This window comes from Medicago sativa, chromosome 2 (assembly GCF_051527215.1).
Source record: "Medicago sativa cultivar Bolivia chromosome 2, Bolivia_mono, whole genome shotgun sequence".
NCBI lineage: Eukaryota > Viridiplantae > Streptophyta > Magnoliopsida > Fabales > Fabaceae > Medicago > Medicago sativa.
In genome coordinates, this window is record NC_140750.1 from 68,827,083 (window position 1) to 68,841,650 (window position 14,568).

Sequence of the window (14,568 nt, forward strand, 5' to 3'; positions counted from 1 at the left end):
GTTATGGAAGGAATTTATGACTTGAAGAAAGAGAAGTGGAAGAAGAAGTTGTTAGCTGAGAAACAGAAAGTGGAATGGCTGAAGTGGATTATGGTGGCAAGTTGTGTCCTCTTTTGTGTGTTTTATGCAAGAAAGTGATGAATGTGGATTGCTCTGTTAATTGTTTAAGTTAGGGTTGTAGTTGGTTGTTATGTAATGAATGTGTTTATTCACATGAATTTGGTAGTGTTTGTTTAGGATTTATGCTTTAAGTTGTTAAGTGTTGTAATTTAATATCAATGACTGTGTTGTATTTCAATCTATATGAATTGTAATGTGATTGCAACAAAGTGTTTAAGCTTGTGTTTTTACATAATCAAAATATGGTGTATCCCATGATTGCAACAAAGTGTAAAAAAAGATAGTGAAAGCCATATATTGTCTTCAAAAGAAGCATAACATTTAAATAGAAGCATTAAGGTCTAAGCCATACATTGTAATCAAAAGAAGAAACATTAAGGTCTAAGCCATACATTGTCATCAAAAGAAGAAACATTAAGGTCTAAGCCATACATTAACATCAAAAGATGGCTAAGCTAAATAATTAATGTCAAAGCCAATATATAGTAGATAAATTGGTCCAAGCCACATATTACACCAAAACAGACAGCATCAAAACACTGATAGGCCAATTAAACATATTTAATTGTGTCAATTTTTTTCAAGAGGCCTAGACAGGATCCATCTTTAGCATCACCAGCAACTTTTGTAGCATCAGCAGATGTTGTTGTAGCAGGTTGTGTCTCAGCATCCTTAACATCATCTTCCACTTCAATTGGATCATCTATTGCTTTTCCAGGCCCTTTCAAGTTAGCATTTTTTTTCCAAACATTCCTACCACTTCTCCTAACCTTGTTAGATGATGGTTTTGCTGGATTGGGTGGTGGACCCTTTTGCTTTAAGACAGGTTGGATAATTGTTTTGACAATGGTGTATGGCTTCACATAAGTTTGACAATGGTTTTGTGTACTGTTGACAGTTGTGTTGACAGTTGCAGATGGGTTAATGAATATGTTTGTGTTTGGGGCAGTCTGAACATTTGTGTGGACTACTGTATTTGGTTTCACAACAGTTTTTGAGGTTGGAGCAATGGTGTTAACATTGGTGTTAACCTCTGCAGTGGGGTTGACAGTTGTGGATGAATTTGGTTTCATGTAGGTTGACATAAATGCAACTGTTGGTTTTGTGACTGGACCTTTAACTGGTCTGAAAGGAAGAGACTGTGCAGGTGGTTTGAATTTACCTGTCCACTTAGCAGATTTGACCAGCTTCCTTTTCTTACTCTCATTTGCCCCTACCTCAGTGTTTGTTGATCCAGTACCAACACTATAACTGCCTTCAGTAGCTTGTGTTTGATTTCCTTCAGTTGATGTTTTTCTCTGTCAAAGTGAAGATACATGAGGATATACTAAGCAAATTAGTAGCATATAATAAACAAATTAGTAGCATATAATAAACAAATTACCTTCCTTTGAACTTTACCAACTTGTATTTGATTAGTCTCTCCACTTTGACTTGCTTCAGGTTGAATTGGATTGACTGGATTGGTCCCTCCACTTTGACTTGCTTCAGCACTTTGTGTTTCATGTTGAGCAGACTGGTCTTGAGAGACTTGAACACTATGTTGTTGGTTTTGCATTTGTTTCTTTGGTTGTCTCTTCTGTAAAAGTATAAATCCATATAGTTATAAATAAACTAACAATGAATATGATCAATTAGGTAACAACAGTAAAATACCTTTCTCTTTTGTGCTTCAGGGTTCACTGTCTGACTTTTGCAACCTCTAGCATTGTGACCAGAGCTTCCACATTTTGTGCACTTGTACTTACTAAAACTTCTGCTAAATTTCCCACATGATTTTGCTGGCTCATCAGGCTCTCTCCTCCTTAGTTTCTTAGGCCTTCCTGGTCCTTTGTTGTACACAGGTGGAAGAATCTCCTCACATTGAACTTCAGGCCACATGTCTTGACCATTTATAGCACTAACATTAAATGAATAACATGCTTCATACTTGCTCCTAGTATACCATTCAGAAACATAGTCCTCTGGGTTTTGGTCTGTCTTAGACATTGCAACAATGGCATGTCTGCAAGGTATACCTACAAGCTCCCAAAAATTACAAGTACATGTTCTTTTCTTCATGTCCACAATAAATCTATGCCCACCACCAATCATTTCAACCTCAAACTCCTCACCATTTCCCAAAGTTGCAATCCAATTACCAGCCTTTTGTATCTCAGTATTTAGTCTTTTCTTAGGCATAGGCATAATATTTTGTTCCCATCTACTAAGTTTCTCTCTAAGGGTTGTTATCCTATTCATAATATAAGTTCTAACCCATTCAGCCATTGTTAGTATTGGTTTGTCCCTAGCTAACAAGATTGTTGCATTAAAAGACTAAGATATATTATTCATGAGCACATCACACTTGGGATAGTAGGAGAAGGCATGCTTACACCATAATTTAGGGTTGTGACCTCTCAGCCATTCCCATGCAGCATGATCAACCTTTTTCAGCTCATTCATCTTTGCCTCCCATGCTTTATTCAGGAAAAGAAAAAAAATTAAAACTCAACTATGTTCAACTATATTCAACTATGTTCAACTATTAAAACTCAACTATATTCAGGAAAAGCAAATTATGAAAATACCTTGGAAATATGTTGCCTTTGCTGCTCCCATCATCAAGTCTCTAATCAGGGTCCCTCCTCCAAACTTCTTCTTAAAGTTAGCATATAGATGTCTCAAACACAATCTATGTTCAAGTCTGTCAGACCATTCTTCTAAAACTGGAATCAATCCCTGGATGAATATCAAACACATAAGTACACATAAGAAACCAAAACATAAGTAAAAATTAGAATCAATATCATTAATACCTTCTGTTGGTCTGATATAAAGACCCATCTCCTGTCAGTGCCAATATCATCAAGTAGCAATGTCAAGAACCACCTCCAAGCATCATTGGTCTCATTCTCAACCACTCCAAAAGCCAATGGGTAATACTGATCATTTGCATCTCTTCCAACAGCAACCAGAAGTATTCCTCCATACATAGTTTTCAGATGACATCCATCCACTCCAATGAAAGGCCTACATCCACTCAAAAAACCTTTTTTACATCCTTCAAAGCAGAAGTAAAACTTGCTGAATCTTGGTTGATTTGTTAAGAGTGTTCTCTCCATATTAATTTTCAGGGTATTTCCCAATGAAACTCTGTGCAACTCAGCAGCATACCTCCAAAGCAGAGTATATTGTTTCCTAGCATCACCTTCAATGATTTCTTTAGCCATTTTCTTTCCCTTCCAAGCTACATGAAAAGATACACCCACTGAATGTTTCCTCCTCAAGTCCTTCATTATATCTTTCACAGGCATGTCACCAGTTGTCATTATCTTTGGAAGCACTTCCTTTGTCACCCACTTGTAGGAAGCAATTGTTTTTTTTACAGACTTAGCACATGTATGATCCCCACTTAATGTCTTTATTTTAAATGTGTGGCTGTCAGCCACTTTGCTACAGTAAATCACATAATTGCAATTTGGTTCTCTACACTCTGCCGTACATCTTACCTTGTCCTGTTTCACAAACTTTATCTGTCTTAAATTTAATACTGACCACTCAGTAATTGCCTCCTTGAACTCTGCAATTGACTTAAAGTCCATACCAAGTTTGAACTTATAGTCCTTTGTTAGTTCACCCATCTTAAATTGAGGGTATCTTGGCACTCCCTCAGAGTCAGAATCATCAGGGTCATCTGATACCAATTCTTCACTTTCATAGTCCTTCTCCCATTCATGGTCAGTATGCTCTTCATGTTCAGCAACCTTTGCTTTTTTCTTTGGTTTTAACTTCAAAGGTTTATCAGTTGTAGGGTTTTCAGTGGTTGGTTTGTATGAATTATCAGCAACACCATTAACACCATCCAAATAATCATCACTGTATTCAAAATCTAAAGGGTTTTTATCATATGGCTCAAACCCATCATCCAGACATAATACCCTCTCATTCTCACTGTCATCATCAAAGTAGTTATCATATGCCTCATCTTCTTCACTACTACCTGAACCACCCTCATCCACATTATCTACATCAGGACATACCATAGGTGCCTTTCCTTTCTCAATGTACCTATTGGCTTCTGAACTTTCACCTAATTCATTACCCTTGACACAGTTTGACCTTTCACCTACTTCACTACTAATCACACAGTTTGGAATGTCTACTCTCTGACTTACTTCATCTACATCATGCTCAACAAATATGTTAGCAGCCCTGTTTTTTTTAACAGCATAATCCTTAATCTCACTTGCATCCTCATCTAATCTTAAGATCCTAAAGTCAACATCTTCATCAGGCATCCACCACAACCTATATGGCTTTTTAACCTCCAAATCTTGTTCTACAATACCACATATTTCAAAAAAACTCCATTTTTCAATATCTAAGCCTTCAAACAGTTTTACATTCCCCCCAGTGTAATTGATTAACCAATCCCTAACAAAACGTCCACCATAGTGAACTGAAACGGAAATAGACATTCTGAAACAAAAAAACACACACTCAGCACCACACTAAGCATGCGAAAATAGAAACCCACAAACGTACAAATGTAACATTTTTATACGAACAACATTTTTATACGAACAACGTTTTTTATTCCCCCCAGTTTTACATGTTTTTTATCATCTATTTCACCGAAAAAACAAACAAACGTAACATTTTTATACAAACAACGTATTTATACAAAACGAACGTACCTGGGTTTTCTTCTTCGCGATACCTTTTTGCAAACGAGTACGATTTAGAGCTTTGCGTTCCAATACAGATTCCAACACCAATTTTCGGAGGCAATCGAGTTCCAATCGTAATCTTCTCAACAATTTTCCCCAATTTGTGTCTGAACCCTAACCCTGGAACAATTTCCCCCCAATTTCGTGTTTCTGATTCTGAAAGAAGAGGGAAAGAAGAAAAGAAGAAGAGAGGGGTAAAAATGTCTTTTTGCGCGAGCCCAGGTTCATTAAGGGCAAAAATGTCATTGCCCCGCCCCACAGCTGACGTGTCCTGACACAAATCCATTAAACACATGCCACGTCACTAATTACCCTCCACCTCAGCAAAATTTTGTAATTAGGATGAAATCTCAAATGATTAATAATTACAGGGACAAGATGGGAGGATTAGTAAGCTCAGGGACGAAAATTCAAATGACCCCTAATTACAGGGACGAAAAGCATATTTTACCCTAAAATAAAATAGCCAAACAACTAGTTGAGAGGACACTTCTCTCAAATTCAAACCTAAGTCAATTTTTTAAAACATTAATGTTCTTCACAGCTGTACCATAGTTGAAAAAAAGACATAAAAAAAACACTAAAATAATGGTATCAGTAACAGCAGTAAAAAGGTCAAAAGCAAAAACAAAACAAAGCAAAGTACAAAGAAGAGTTAAACCAAGTTGTTTAGTAGTAACACTTTGCAACTGTGTACTGTACATGAAAATCAAATCAACCAAAAGTAACATTACCGCGAAATAAGGAACCAGCTATTCAGTTTCACTTCACTTCACTGTCTTGTCTTTTTTCCATTTCCAACACTATTGACACTTTCATAATTTCCTCAACCAAACAAAACCAAAACCAACACATGGATACTTAATTTTCCTTTTAAAGCTCTTTCCTTTATTGTTTTTTATTACCACCCTTTTTACAGTTGAACATTTTTCACCATATTAAAAGGGTTGTAAGATCTTGTTTTTTTTTGTATTGTGGTTGAGAATTCACATACCCTTTGAAGTTTTTGATGAAGTAGTGGAATAAAGTTCGAATTTTTAGCAATTTTTTTGTGAAGTTGTGGAAGAAAGTTTGAATTTTTTGTTGTGGGTTGTTTTGAATTGTGAGTGTTGGAATGGAAAGGGAGAAAAAGTATAGGCAGCAATTGAGTCCTGAGAGGTCCAAAGTATGGAAGGAAAAGCCCCCAAAGTATTACAAGAATAGGAAGGTTCCTGTTGTTTACTATCTTTGCAGGAATAGACTGCTTGAACATCCTCATTTCATGGAGGTTCCTATTTCATCACCTGATGGTTTGTTCTTGAGAGGTAAGAATTCTAAAATTCAACACTTTTTTGGGATTTTTTAGACCTTTTTCTGAGTAAATAGCTTAATTGAGCTCTTATAGCATAAGTGTTTATCTTATAAGTTATTTTGTATAAGCTGTATAAGCTAATTTGTCATGAAAATTTTATGGAAATAAGCTGAAAATAACTTATGGACATGTTGTTAGTTGTTTCCATAAGTTTTCCTGATTATGTTGGTAGATAAGATCAAATTAGTCAATCCGAACAAATCTCGTAATTGTTTGTGTGGTATGTTTGTGTTTTTTAAGGATTATTTTGTTTGTGTGCAGATGTGATTCATAAACTTGATGCTTTGAGAGGTAGGGGAATGGCTGATTTGTATTCATGGTCTTGTAAGAGGTGAGGAATTTGTTTTATTTACTATCTCTTATTGCTGTTCAATTTTGTATAGTGAGAAACAAAAGAATGATTTTGAGACTTAATAGAGATTGAACTAGTCGTGGTTTTAAGTTGCGGTCGCAGTTGTGATGTCGCTGTTGAGACCTCAAAATCATTTATATTGCGACCTCCAATGCGGTTACATACCGCAATTTAAAACAATGATGCTAGTCCTTTATTTCTCTTTTGAATTCTAGGATAGTCAAGGCAGCTTAAAGATTATTACTATAGTTGGATTTTGTTTTACAAAGTGGCGAAATTGGTTGTGCACTTATGTAATCATGTTTGTTTATTATGTTATATAATGTAGAAGCTACAAGAATGGATATGTGTGGCATGACCTTAGTGAAGATGATCTAATTCTGCCTGCACATGGTAATGAGTATGTCCTCAAAGGCTCCGAGCTGTTTTGCGAATCAAATTCAGGTCAATAATAATATTTTGGATCTTGTTTTGTTTATCTATCTTCATCACACTTGTGTTTGTACTAAATCTTACTCATTGTGAACTTTCAACTTTAACTCGCAGACCGTTTTAGCCCAATTAGCAATGTGAAACTACAGAGCCTAAAGCGGTTGCCAGAACCAGTTTCATGTCGGAGCCATGACGAGGTTTCTTCTTCTTCTTCAAGCATGAATGAAAGAGAGGGTAGAAACTCTCAAGAAGATGAGATTTCACCAAGACAACATACCGGTTCCTCTGATATTTCTCCAGAGTCTAGTGATGGAAAGAGTGACTCTCAAAGTTTACCATTGACAGAATACAAAATCTACAAAACTGATGGATTGGCAGATGCTTCGACTCAAACCGAAGAATGTGCTGCCAAACATCAAAGTCAAACACAGAAAACTTGTACTAGAGGTGTATCGACCGAGGATAGATCATCAGAATCTGAATGCAATGAAATATGTGAAACTCAAGCGGGACACGTGAAAGACGGTTCAGAAATCTGTAGTGATGTTGTTTCTCCGCCTTTCTCGAATTCGAGCCCATCGTCTTCTGGAGGGAAGACCGAAACTTTGGAATCCCTTATTAGAGCTGATGCAAGCAGAATGAACAGCTTTAGGATCCTAGAAGAGCAGGGTATTCAAATGCAAGCTAGTACTAGAATGAAGGCCTCAAACTTGCTGATGCAATTGATCTCGTGCGGGTCTATATCGGTGAAAAACCATAGTTTTGACCTTGTTCCTTCCTATAAGGCTAGATTTTCACATTCTAAATTCCCCTCCCCATTGTTCTCAAGTTCTGTTATGTTGGGGGAATTAGACTGCATAGGAGGGAATCCGAAGGTGACGAGCCTTAGAATGGATGACAAAGATTATTTTAGTGGGAGCTTAGTCGAGTCTAAAATGGCGATGGAAGAAGATGGACATAATGTTCTCAAACGCTCTTCTTCTTTCAATTCTGAGAGGTAGGTTTTGCTTTCAACTCTTCTTTTAGCAAGTTGCAGCAGAACAATAGGATTTATATTTTGCATATATTTTTTCTTTAATCAGTGAATAATCTTGGATTAGGCTAAATAACCAGATAGGTTGTGCTATAGTATGAAGGTGGAAAATGCTTGAATTCAGTGTTTTTATTACTGAGCTTTACTTTATGATGAGTAGGAGTGAACGTTGTATTTTAGGGTTTACAACACTCACACACACTGTGGACCGACCACTTGCGCTGGACTCTGGGGGATTGAATTTGATGTCTAGAGTTTTCGTGATACATGAAAATTTTCCTGATTTAACCGAACCACTCATTAAATTAATGATTTCATCGTTACCAAATCAAATCTCAGATGCAATGACTAAACTCTGCAGCTCTACTTTCATATTTTGCTTATACTTTCACTTATCTTAAAATTATAATATCACTTTAGCATCTTTTTATTTATTTATTAAAAACAGTTTAAGATCTTCTATCCCTTTAATCACTTTGTCAGTTCTGAATTTGTTTTATAGTAAAAAGGATTCTATAATATGCCCTAGAGAATGTCTTTATATTTCTTTTTGCAGGTTGCTTTTTAAAGCTAAACAATATTTCTTGAAAAATAAGTGTTTTAAAATGGTTGTTTAAAGCTAAACAATTTTTTTATAGTAAGTAGGTACTTTAATATGCTTGCTTACATCTTAATTAATGTGTGTATGACAAGATGTCTAAAGGAGATAAGGGAGTTTCATTGCTTTATTTTGAATATATCATTATAAAGGGGAAACATAGATTTCATTTTGGAACATCCAATATCAGACAGTGACACATTCCACAAAGGGGAATAAAAGTGAGCAATGAAAAAGAAGAAAAGTAAAAGGCTTAACAAATGGAGATTTAGATTCTCTTGTGTTTTTTTTTTTCTTTCTCATCTCATGTATACATGTGGAATGATAGAGATAGCTGGCATTTATCATTAGCTTTTATAGCTTCTTTTGAAACAATTTTGGAGATAATGCCAAAATTTGATGATATAGTTGGCAGCACTGGCAGTTAATATGGAAAGTGAAACCAACCAAATGAGACTAAGGCCCTGTTTGGACAAACAGCTTAATTAATCACTTACATATAGCATAGAGTTTATCATGTAAATTATGTATAAGCTTTTTCATGTAAGTACTTATGTATAACAAAAGATAAAATAAAGGCAAACTGTTTTCATGTAAGTTGTATGATGTTTTCATAAGCTATCTGGAAGAGCCTATGGAAATTAGCTGAAAACAACTTATAGAAATAAGCTATCCCAAAGAGCCTATGGAAATAAGCTAAACATTCTCACAAGTGATTATGTCTATGGATAAGTTTAAATTCGTCAATCCAAACATGTCTTAAATTGCAACTTTTATTGTATTGTTTCTCTATAAATCGTACTTATGGAATTTTTTTTCTCAATAATGTCAATCCTTTAATTTCAATGAGTAAGCTCTTGCTTGTTCTTACATCACATGTTACTGAAAATGGCTTAGGATCAAGAATTATTGTGGCTAACTTTGTGGTTTCATGTTTTATAGTATTGCAATTGATTTGAATGTTTTGTCATCACATCCTTGCCAATGTTTCATGTGTAACAGGACCAGTGCACAATCGTGCAGGACAAGTAAGGGGTTGAAATCACAAAACATGGTGGAATCATCATCCTCGGGAAACTCAAAATACAATTCGCGGTCAGTTATGGCTTCTTCAACAACCAAGTCGCCACCAAGTGAATTCACAAGATCTCCTATTTCTGACGGATCAAGAAGCTCTCCAGATAAAATCAATGACTCAGGCATAAGGCAAAAACAATATACGAGGCTAGACTCATTTAGAGACGAGAATGTGACCAAAATCGAAGAAAGTTAAGTGTTGACTTCGTCTTCTTTTCTACTTATATTCTTAATACCCTATTAAAATCATGGTTTTAAGCTGCGGCTACACTGTTGCGGTTACAGATACCTTGTGTTTTCAGTCATTGATTGACAAGTTTGATTTTATTTCAACAGGCTTGCTTCGGGAGCTCGGGTTATAATCCAATCTAAACCATCTCCCAACACAACACCTTATAGCTCTTAAAAATTAATGTTTCATTTTAGAGGTTTTGCATTATTATTTTTTTGCTTTTGGTGAAATGCAACATGTGGTGTGTATTTGTGTATGTGTGTGTATGCATATGTGTGTAGGTTCACGTGATATATTCTATATTTCTATAATCTATCAAGTGAAAAATGTTGTGACATAGTCACTGCAAAAATAATGGTCCACTACTTGTTATAGGCACTGCCAACTGAAATGAAGTGATTGCACAATCTTTTTGTAACTACAGATACTATATACTTTTGCAACTGCTGTTTTGTTTGTTTCAAATTGTTGTCTGCAACTTTGTTTGCATAAAATAAATAACTTCGATTAATACAGCTAGAGCTGATGATGTATGGCGGAGGATGAAGGCGTTGTTACAAACATTTTGATGCTCAAGTCAGTTTGTGATTGAGTACAAGTAAAACTCGTTGAAGCATGAACAAAGAAGATTATCATAAGATTATTATAAGATTGAAAAACATAGAACAATAAAAAATAAGATAGAACAATAACAAAGAAGATTAATTGAGACTAATTTTATTGAAATGGAAAAATGTCAAGAACAAGAACCAAGAACTAAAGGAAAGCAAAAGATAAATGGAGTTTCTAAGTTTAACAAGTGGTGTCTACTTAACTTATTTGCTGCTCCTTTTATAGTCAAAAGTGTCTTAATTTGATGTTAACTGCACAGAACTATCTAAATACACCAAAATAAAACAAAAGGTTGCAAAATAGTATTACAAACACTAAAGTTAATCACACATTAGATGTCCTCGTGAGCTTGGCTCAGTTGGTAGGGACAATGCATAATATAGTATATGCAAGGTTCGGGGTTCGAACCCCGGACACCACAAAAAAAAATCACACATTAGATGAAGTGGGATAACTTTTCTTGCATTTTTCTTGCTAGAATTATATCTACAAGCATATTTATAGCTAGAATTGATGTTATTGTTAACCACTTTTCTTACATTTTTTTTTGTCTTCAAATACCACCATTGCATCTATTATCCTCAAGGCTTTAATAATTGAATCTTTTCCACCAATTTCTTGACATATTTCTTTGCTTTTCCTATAATTCTAAAAAAAACAAATGGTAGTTAAATAGTACAAAAAACACACTAAAAATAGAAATAAAAATCATGCTATCAAAGAAGTCACATGTGTATCTTTAATTAAGAAAGTTATGTTTTTCTTTGTTTTTGTGGTGGTTGCTCCCATTGTGTTGGTTGCTTCTTATATATTAATAAGATTTCTTTTATATTCTCTTACCATATACTATTTCTATACTCTAGAGGCGGTCCCTAAACTATTTTAAAAAATAAATAAATAAGCCTTTAAAAAATTTATAACTTGGTTCATAAAGCTATCAATATTGTCACTAGGTCTTTCTTCAAAAAAAAATATTGTCACTAGGTCTCCCTTTCAAAAAAATAAATAAATATTGTCACTAGGTCTATGAACTAAAAATATTTTAATTGAGTTTTTTGAAATTTTAAATAATTTATAATATATCCCTCATAAACTTTTCAACAATTTGTTATAATGTTCGCTAACTTTTAAATAACATGAAATTTTTAAATAACATGAAATTAAATAGAAATAAAAATCATGCTATCAAAGAAGTCACATGTGTATCTTTAATTAAGAAAGTTATGTTTTTCTTTGTTTTTGTGGTGGTTGCTCCCATTGTGTTGGTTGCTTCTTATATATTAATAAGATTTCTTTTATATTCTCTTACCATATACTATTTCTATACTCTAGAGGCGGTCCCTAAACTATTTTAAAAAATAAATAAATAAGCCTTTAAAAAATTTATAACTTGGTTCATAAAGCTATCAATATTGTCACTAGGTCTTTCTTCAAAAAAAAAATATTGTCACTAGGTCTCCCTTTCAAAAAAATAAATAAATATTGTCACTAGGTCTATGAACTAAAAATATTTTAATTGAGTTTTTTGAAATTTTAAATAATTTATAATATATCCCTCATAAACTTTTCAACAATTTGTTATAATGTTCGCTAACTTTTAAATAACATGAAATTTTTAAATAACATGAAATTAAATCATGAGTCCAAGAGATGTCAACTCAGTGATTTTTTTTCTTTTCCAATTTATATAAATAAAATTAGGTTGTGAATATAAGGATATAATTACACATTATTTAAAAGTTTAGGACCTAATAAAAAAACCTTTAAATTTAATAATTTTATTGCAAGTTATTGATGAATCATTACATCGAGAGACTTGATATGAATTTTTTTAATTTATAGATTTGTCAACAAGTTTAAGACTTTTAGAGTCATTAAACTTAAAAAATTTAACATATCATTGAGCCATGACGTAGCAGATTTGAAGCTGAAAAACAAAGCGAGGGTTGACTTAGCTTAGTGATGCAAAAGAATAGAATGATAAGAATGGTCCATGCTGCTGCACCAGTCCTCAAATAATGAAACATTGATAAATTAAATTATACTGTATTATTTTATTTGTAAAATATGATTGCTCTCGATTGTTTCTCGAACTAGAGCTAGAGTTATGTTTTACTCCTTCTAGAACTAAAGCTATTGAGAAATCGAATTCAAATCCTATACTTTTTTTAGTGGTAACTCTATTTTTTAAGAAGCTAAAATGAAACTATATTACACAACACACCATGTTCTTCCGGCATATATAAGATGTGCTAGAAAAGAACAATGCAAGTTTACACAATTATATCAAAAACCAAATATATACCGCAAAAACAAAATAAACATGAAAAGCATTATAATCAACTGATCTCAAACATATAGGATTTAGCCTCCAAAGATAATAGTAAAAAAATGAATGTATCATATTTCAATTTCAACAACAAAAAAATTTAAGCTTAATTTTATCAAGTAAACATTGTTTAGTTTACTCCTTTTGTTGAAAAAGTTGATTGTTTCTTTCTTTTCAAATGAACCAAATACAAGAAAACAATAAAAGATACAAAACTGATTGATAATTCTTTGAAACTCTACAAAGAAACCAGGGGCGGATCCATGTTGGGGCAATGTGGAGCTATAGCTCCACATGCTTTTTCCTCTTTTTTTATTTATTTATTTATAATAGATAAAACGCAGTAGCAGAATACTGAACTTTTACGGTGTTTCATGCTTGAGTTTCGCAAAGTCATTTGCAGCTTTTGATGTGAACAAGTTATTGACGATGACTGAGTTTTATCCAAATGATTTTATAGATGTGTTGAAAGTGGCGTTACGCACTCAACTTAAGAATTATGTTACAGATGTTCGATCTGGCCGAAAATTTGCTAAGTTGAAAGGGCTTTCAGATCTTTGTGCAAAACTTGTGGAAACAAATAAGTACAACATATTTGCTATGGTTTATAAACTTTTGAAGTTGGCTTTGCTCTTGCCGGTAGCAACTGCAAGTGTTGAACGTGTTTTTTCATATATGAAAGTTGTGAAGAGTAACCTATGTAACAAAATGGATGATCAGTGGCTAAATAATTGTCTTGTAACTTATATATAGAAAGAGATGTTCTTTTAACAATTAGCAATGATGTCATTTTAGTTCATTTTCAACAAATGGATAGAAGACGTTGTCATTTTAGCTCATTTTCACCAAATGGATATAAAACGATTTTCATTGTAATGTATCGTATCAAACAATATTATTACTTATTTTTAATATAGTTTACATTATTGTTTCTTTAAAATTTTAGCTCCACATGTGCCTTAAGTCTGGATCCGCCCCTGAAAGAAACCATATTGAAGAAAATGATCCGAAAGACGCGCTAGATGAACTGTGTCAAAACCTATCCATTGTGAAACCAAAGCCCAAATTGTACTGAAAAAACCACACCGCAGAAACCGACGATCCACATTCCCTTAGAAATTGTACCCTCCCACACAAAGTTGTGCATTGTTTTGAAGCACATCTCGTCTTATTATATTATATTTCAAAGGAATATGATTTCAAAGCAACTGCCAAGCAAATAGGCTTACATTCGAAGAAAACGCCTTATGCCAAATCATGTTAGCAGTCTTAGAATCTCAACCACATTCAACATTTTATTCTTAGTCAACTCAAACAACCTTCTAAACCTTTCATTTGATCCCACCAAAATAAGTGGTTAGCCCGTCACATATATCTCACCCTTTGTTATCCTTAAAATAGCTTCCGACCCCCAAACCGACACCCTCACTAATACTAGTATGATGTTTCCACCAAACCGAACCTAATCTCCCTCCAGCATCCTATACCATAACCTCCCTCGTTCTTACTTTAATCTCTAACATCATTTACCAGCAAGTAAAGATACATTAAACTCCTTTATTATCCTTAACCCCAAACCACTATTCTCCTTCTTCGAACAAATAGATAGTATCTCATTTTATCCATGGTATTTTTCTAAATAGTATCGTCGACTATCGTTAAATTTTCTGATAATTTTAAGTATTATTCCACAATGGACCACCTTTGCTGAAGAACTCGC

General features: G+C 33.9%; 2 protein-coding genes and 2 pseudogenes across 3 annotated transcripts; 2 read left to right on the forward strand and 2 right to left on the reverse strand.

The window, feature by feature from the left end:
• Positions 1-417: 417 nt before the first annotated feature.
• LOC146950085 (uncharacterized) lies at positions 418-2,579 on the reverse strand. The gene is made up of 2 exons (XM_085746041.1): positions 1,505-2,579; positions 418-1,418 (listed from the first exon to the last, which is right to left on the reverse strand). Exons 1-2 carry the CDS (start codon positions 1,676-1,678, stop codon positions 672-674), a joined length of 921 nt encoding a protein of 306 aa, XP_085602167.1. The 5' UTR covers positions 1,679-2,579; the 3' UTR covers positions 418-671.
• On the reverse strand, positions 1,735-5,292 carry LOC146950086 (uncharacterized; annotated as a pseudogene).
• Positions 5,293-5,590: 298 nt separating this feature from the next.
• LOC146950087 (protein SOSEKI 3-like) lies at positions 5,591-10,325 on the forward strand. 2 transcript variants are annotated; one of them, XM_085746043.1, is made up of 6 exons: positions 5,591-6,136; positions 6,445-6,514; positions 6,864-6,979; positions 7,082-7,964; positions 9,601-9,866; positions 10,012-10,325. In XM_085746043.1, the coding sequence occupies exons 1-6, from the start codon at positions 5,947-5,949 to the stop codon at positions 10,035-10,037; spliced, it is 1,551 nt and encodes a 516-aa protein (XP_085602169.1). In that variant the 5' UTR covers positions 5,591-5,946; the 3' UTR covers positions 10,038-10,325. The 2 variants fall into 2 exon arrangements, with proteins under 2 accessions (XP_085602169.1, XP_085602168.1); XM_085746042.1 differs by having other exon boundaries at positions 9,622-9,865; positions 10,010-10,325.
• Positions 10,326-13,102: 2,777 nt separating this feature from the next.
• Positions 13,103-13,923, forward strand: LOC146950088 (uncharacterized; annotated as a pseudogene).
• The last annotated feature ends 645 nt before the right edge of the window (positions 13,924-14,568 follow it).

Excerpts from the sequence above, each read along its gene's own strand:
- LOC146950085 (XM_085746041.1), bottom strand. The coding sequence starts at position 1,678 with ATGCAAAACCAACAACATAGTGTTCAAGTCTCTCAAGACCAGTCTGCT. Across the intron at positions 1,419-1,504 it reads TTGGTAAAGTTCAAAGGAAG|AGAAAAACATCAACTGAAGG; the intron begins GTAATTTGTTTA and ends TCACTTTGACAG.
- LOC146950087 (XM_085746042.1), top strand. The coding sequence starts at position 5,947 with ATGGAAAGGGAGAAAAAGTATAGGCAGCAATTGAGTCCTGAGAGGTCC. Across the intron at positions 6,137-6,444 it reads TGATGGTTTGTTCTTGAGAG|ATGTGATTCATAAACTTGAT; the intron begins GTAAGAATTCTA and ends GTTTGTGTGCAG. Across the intron at positions 6,980-7,081 it reads GTTTTGCGAATCAAATTCAG|ACCGTTTTAGCCCAATTAGC; the intron begins GTCAATAATAAT and ends TTTAACTCGCAG.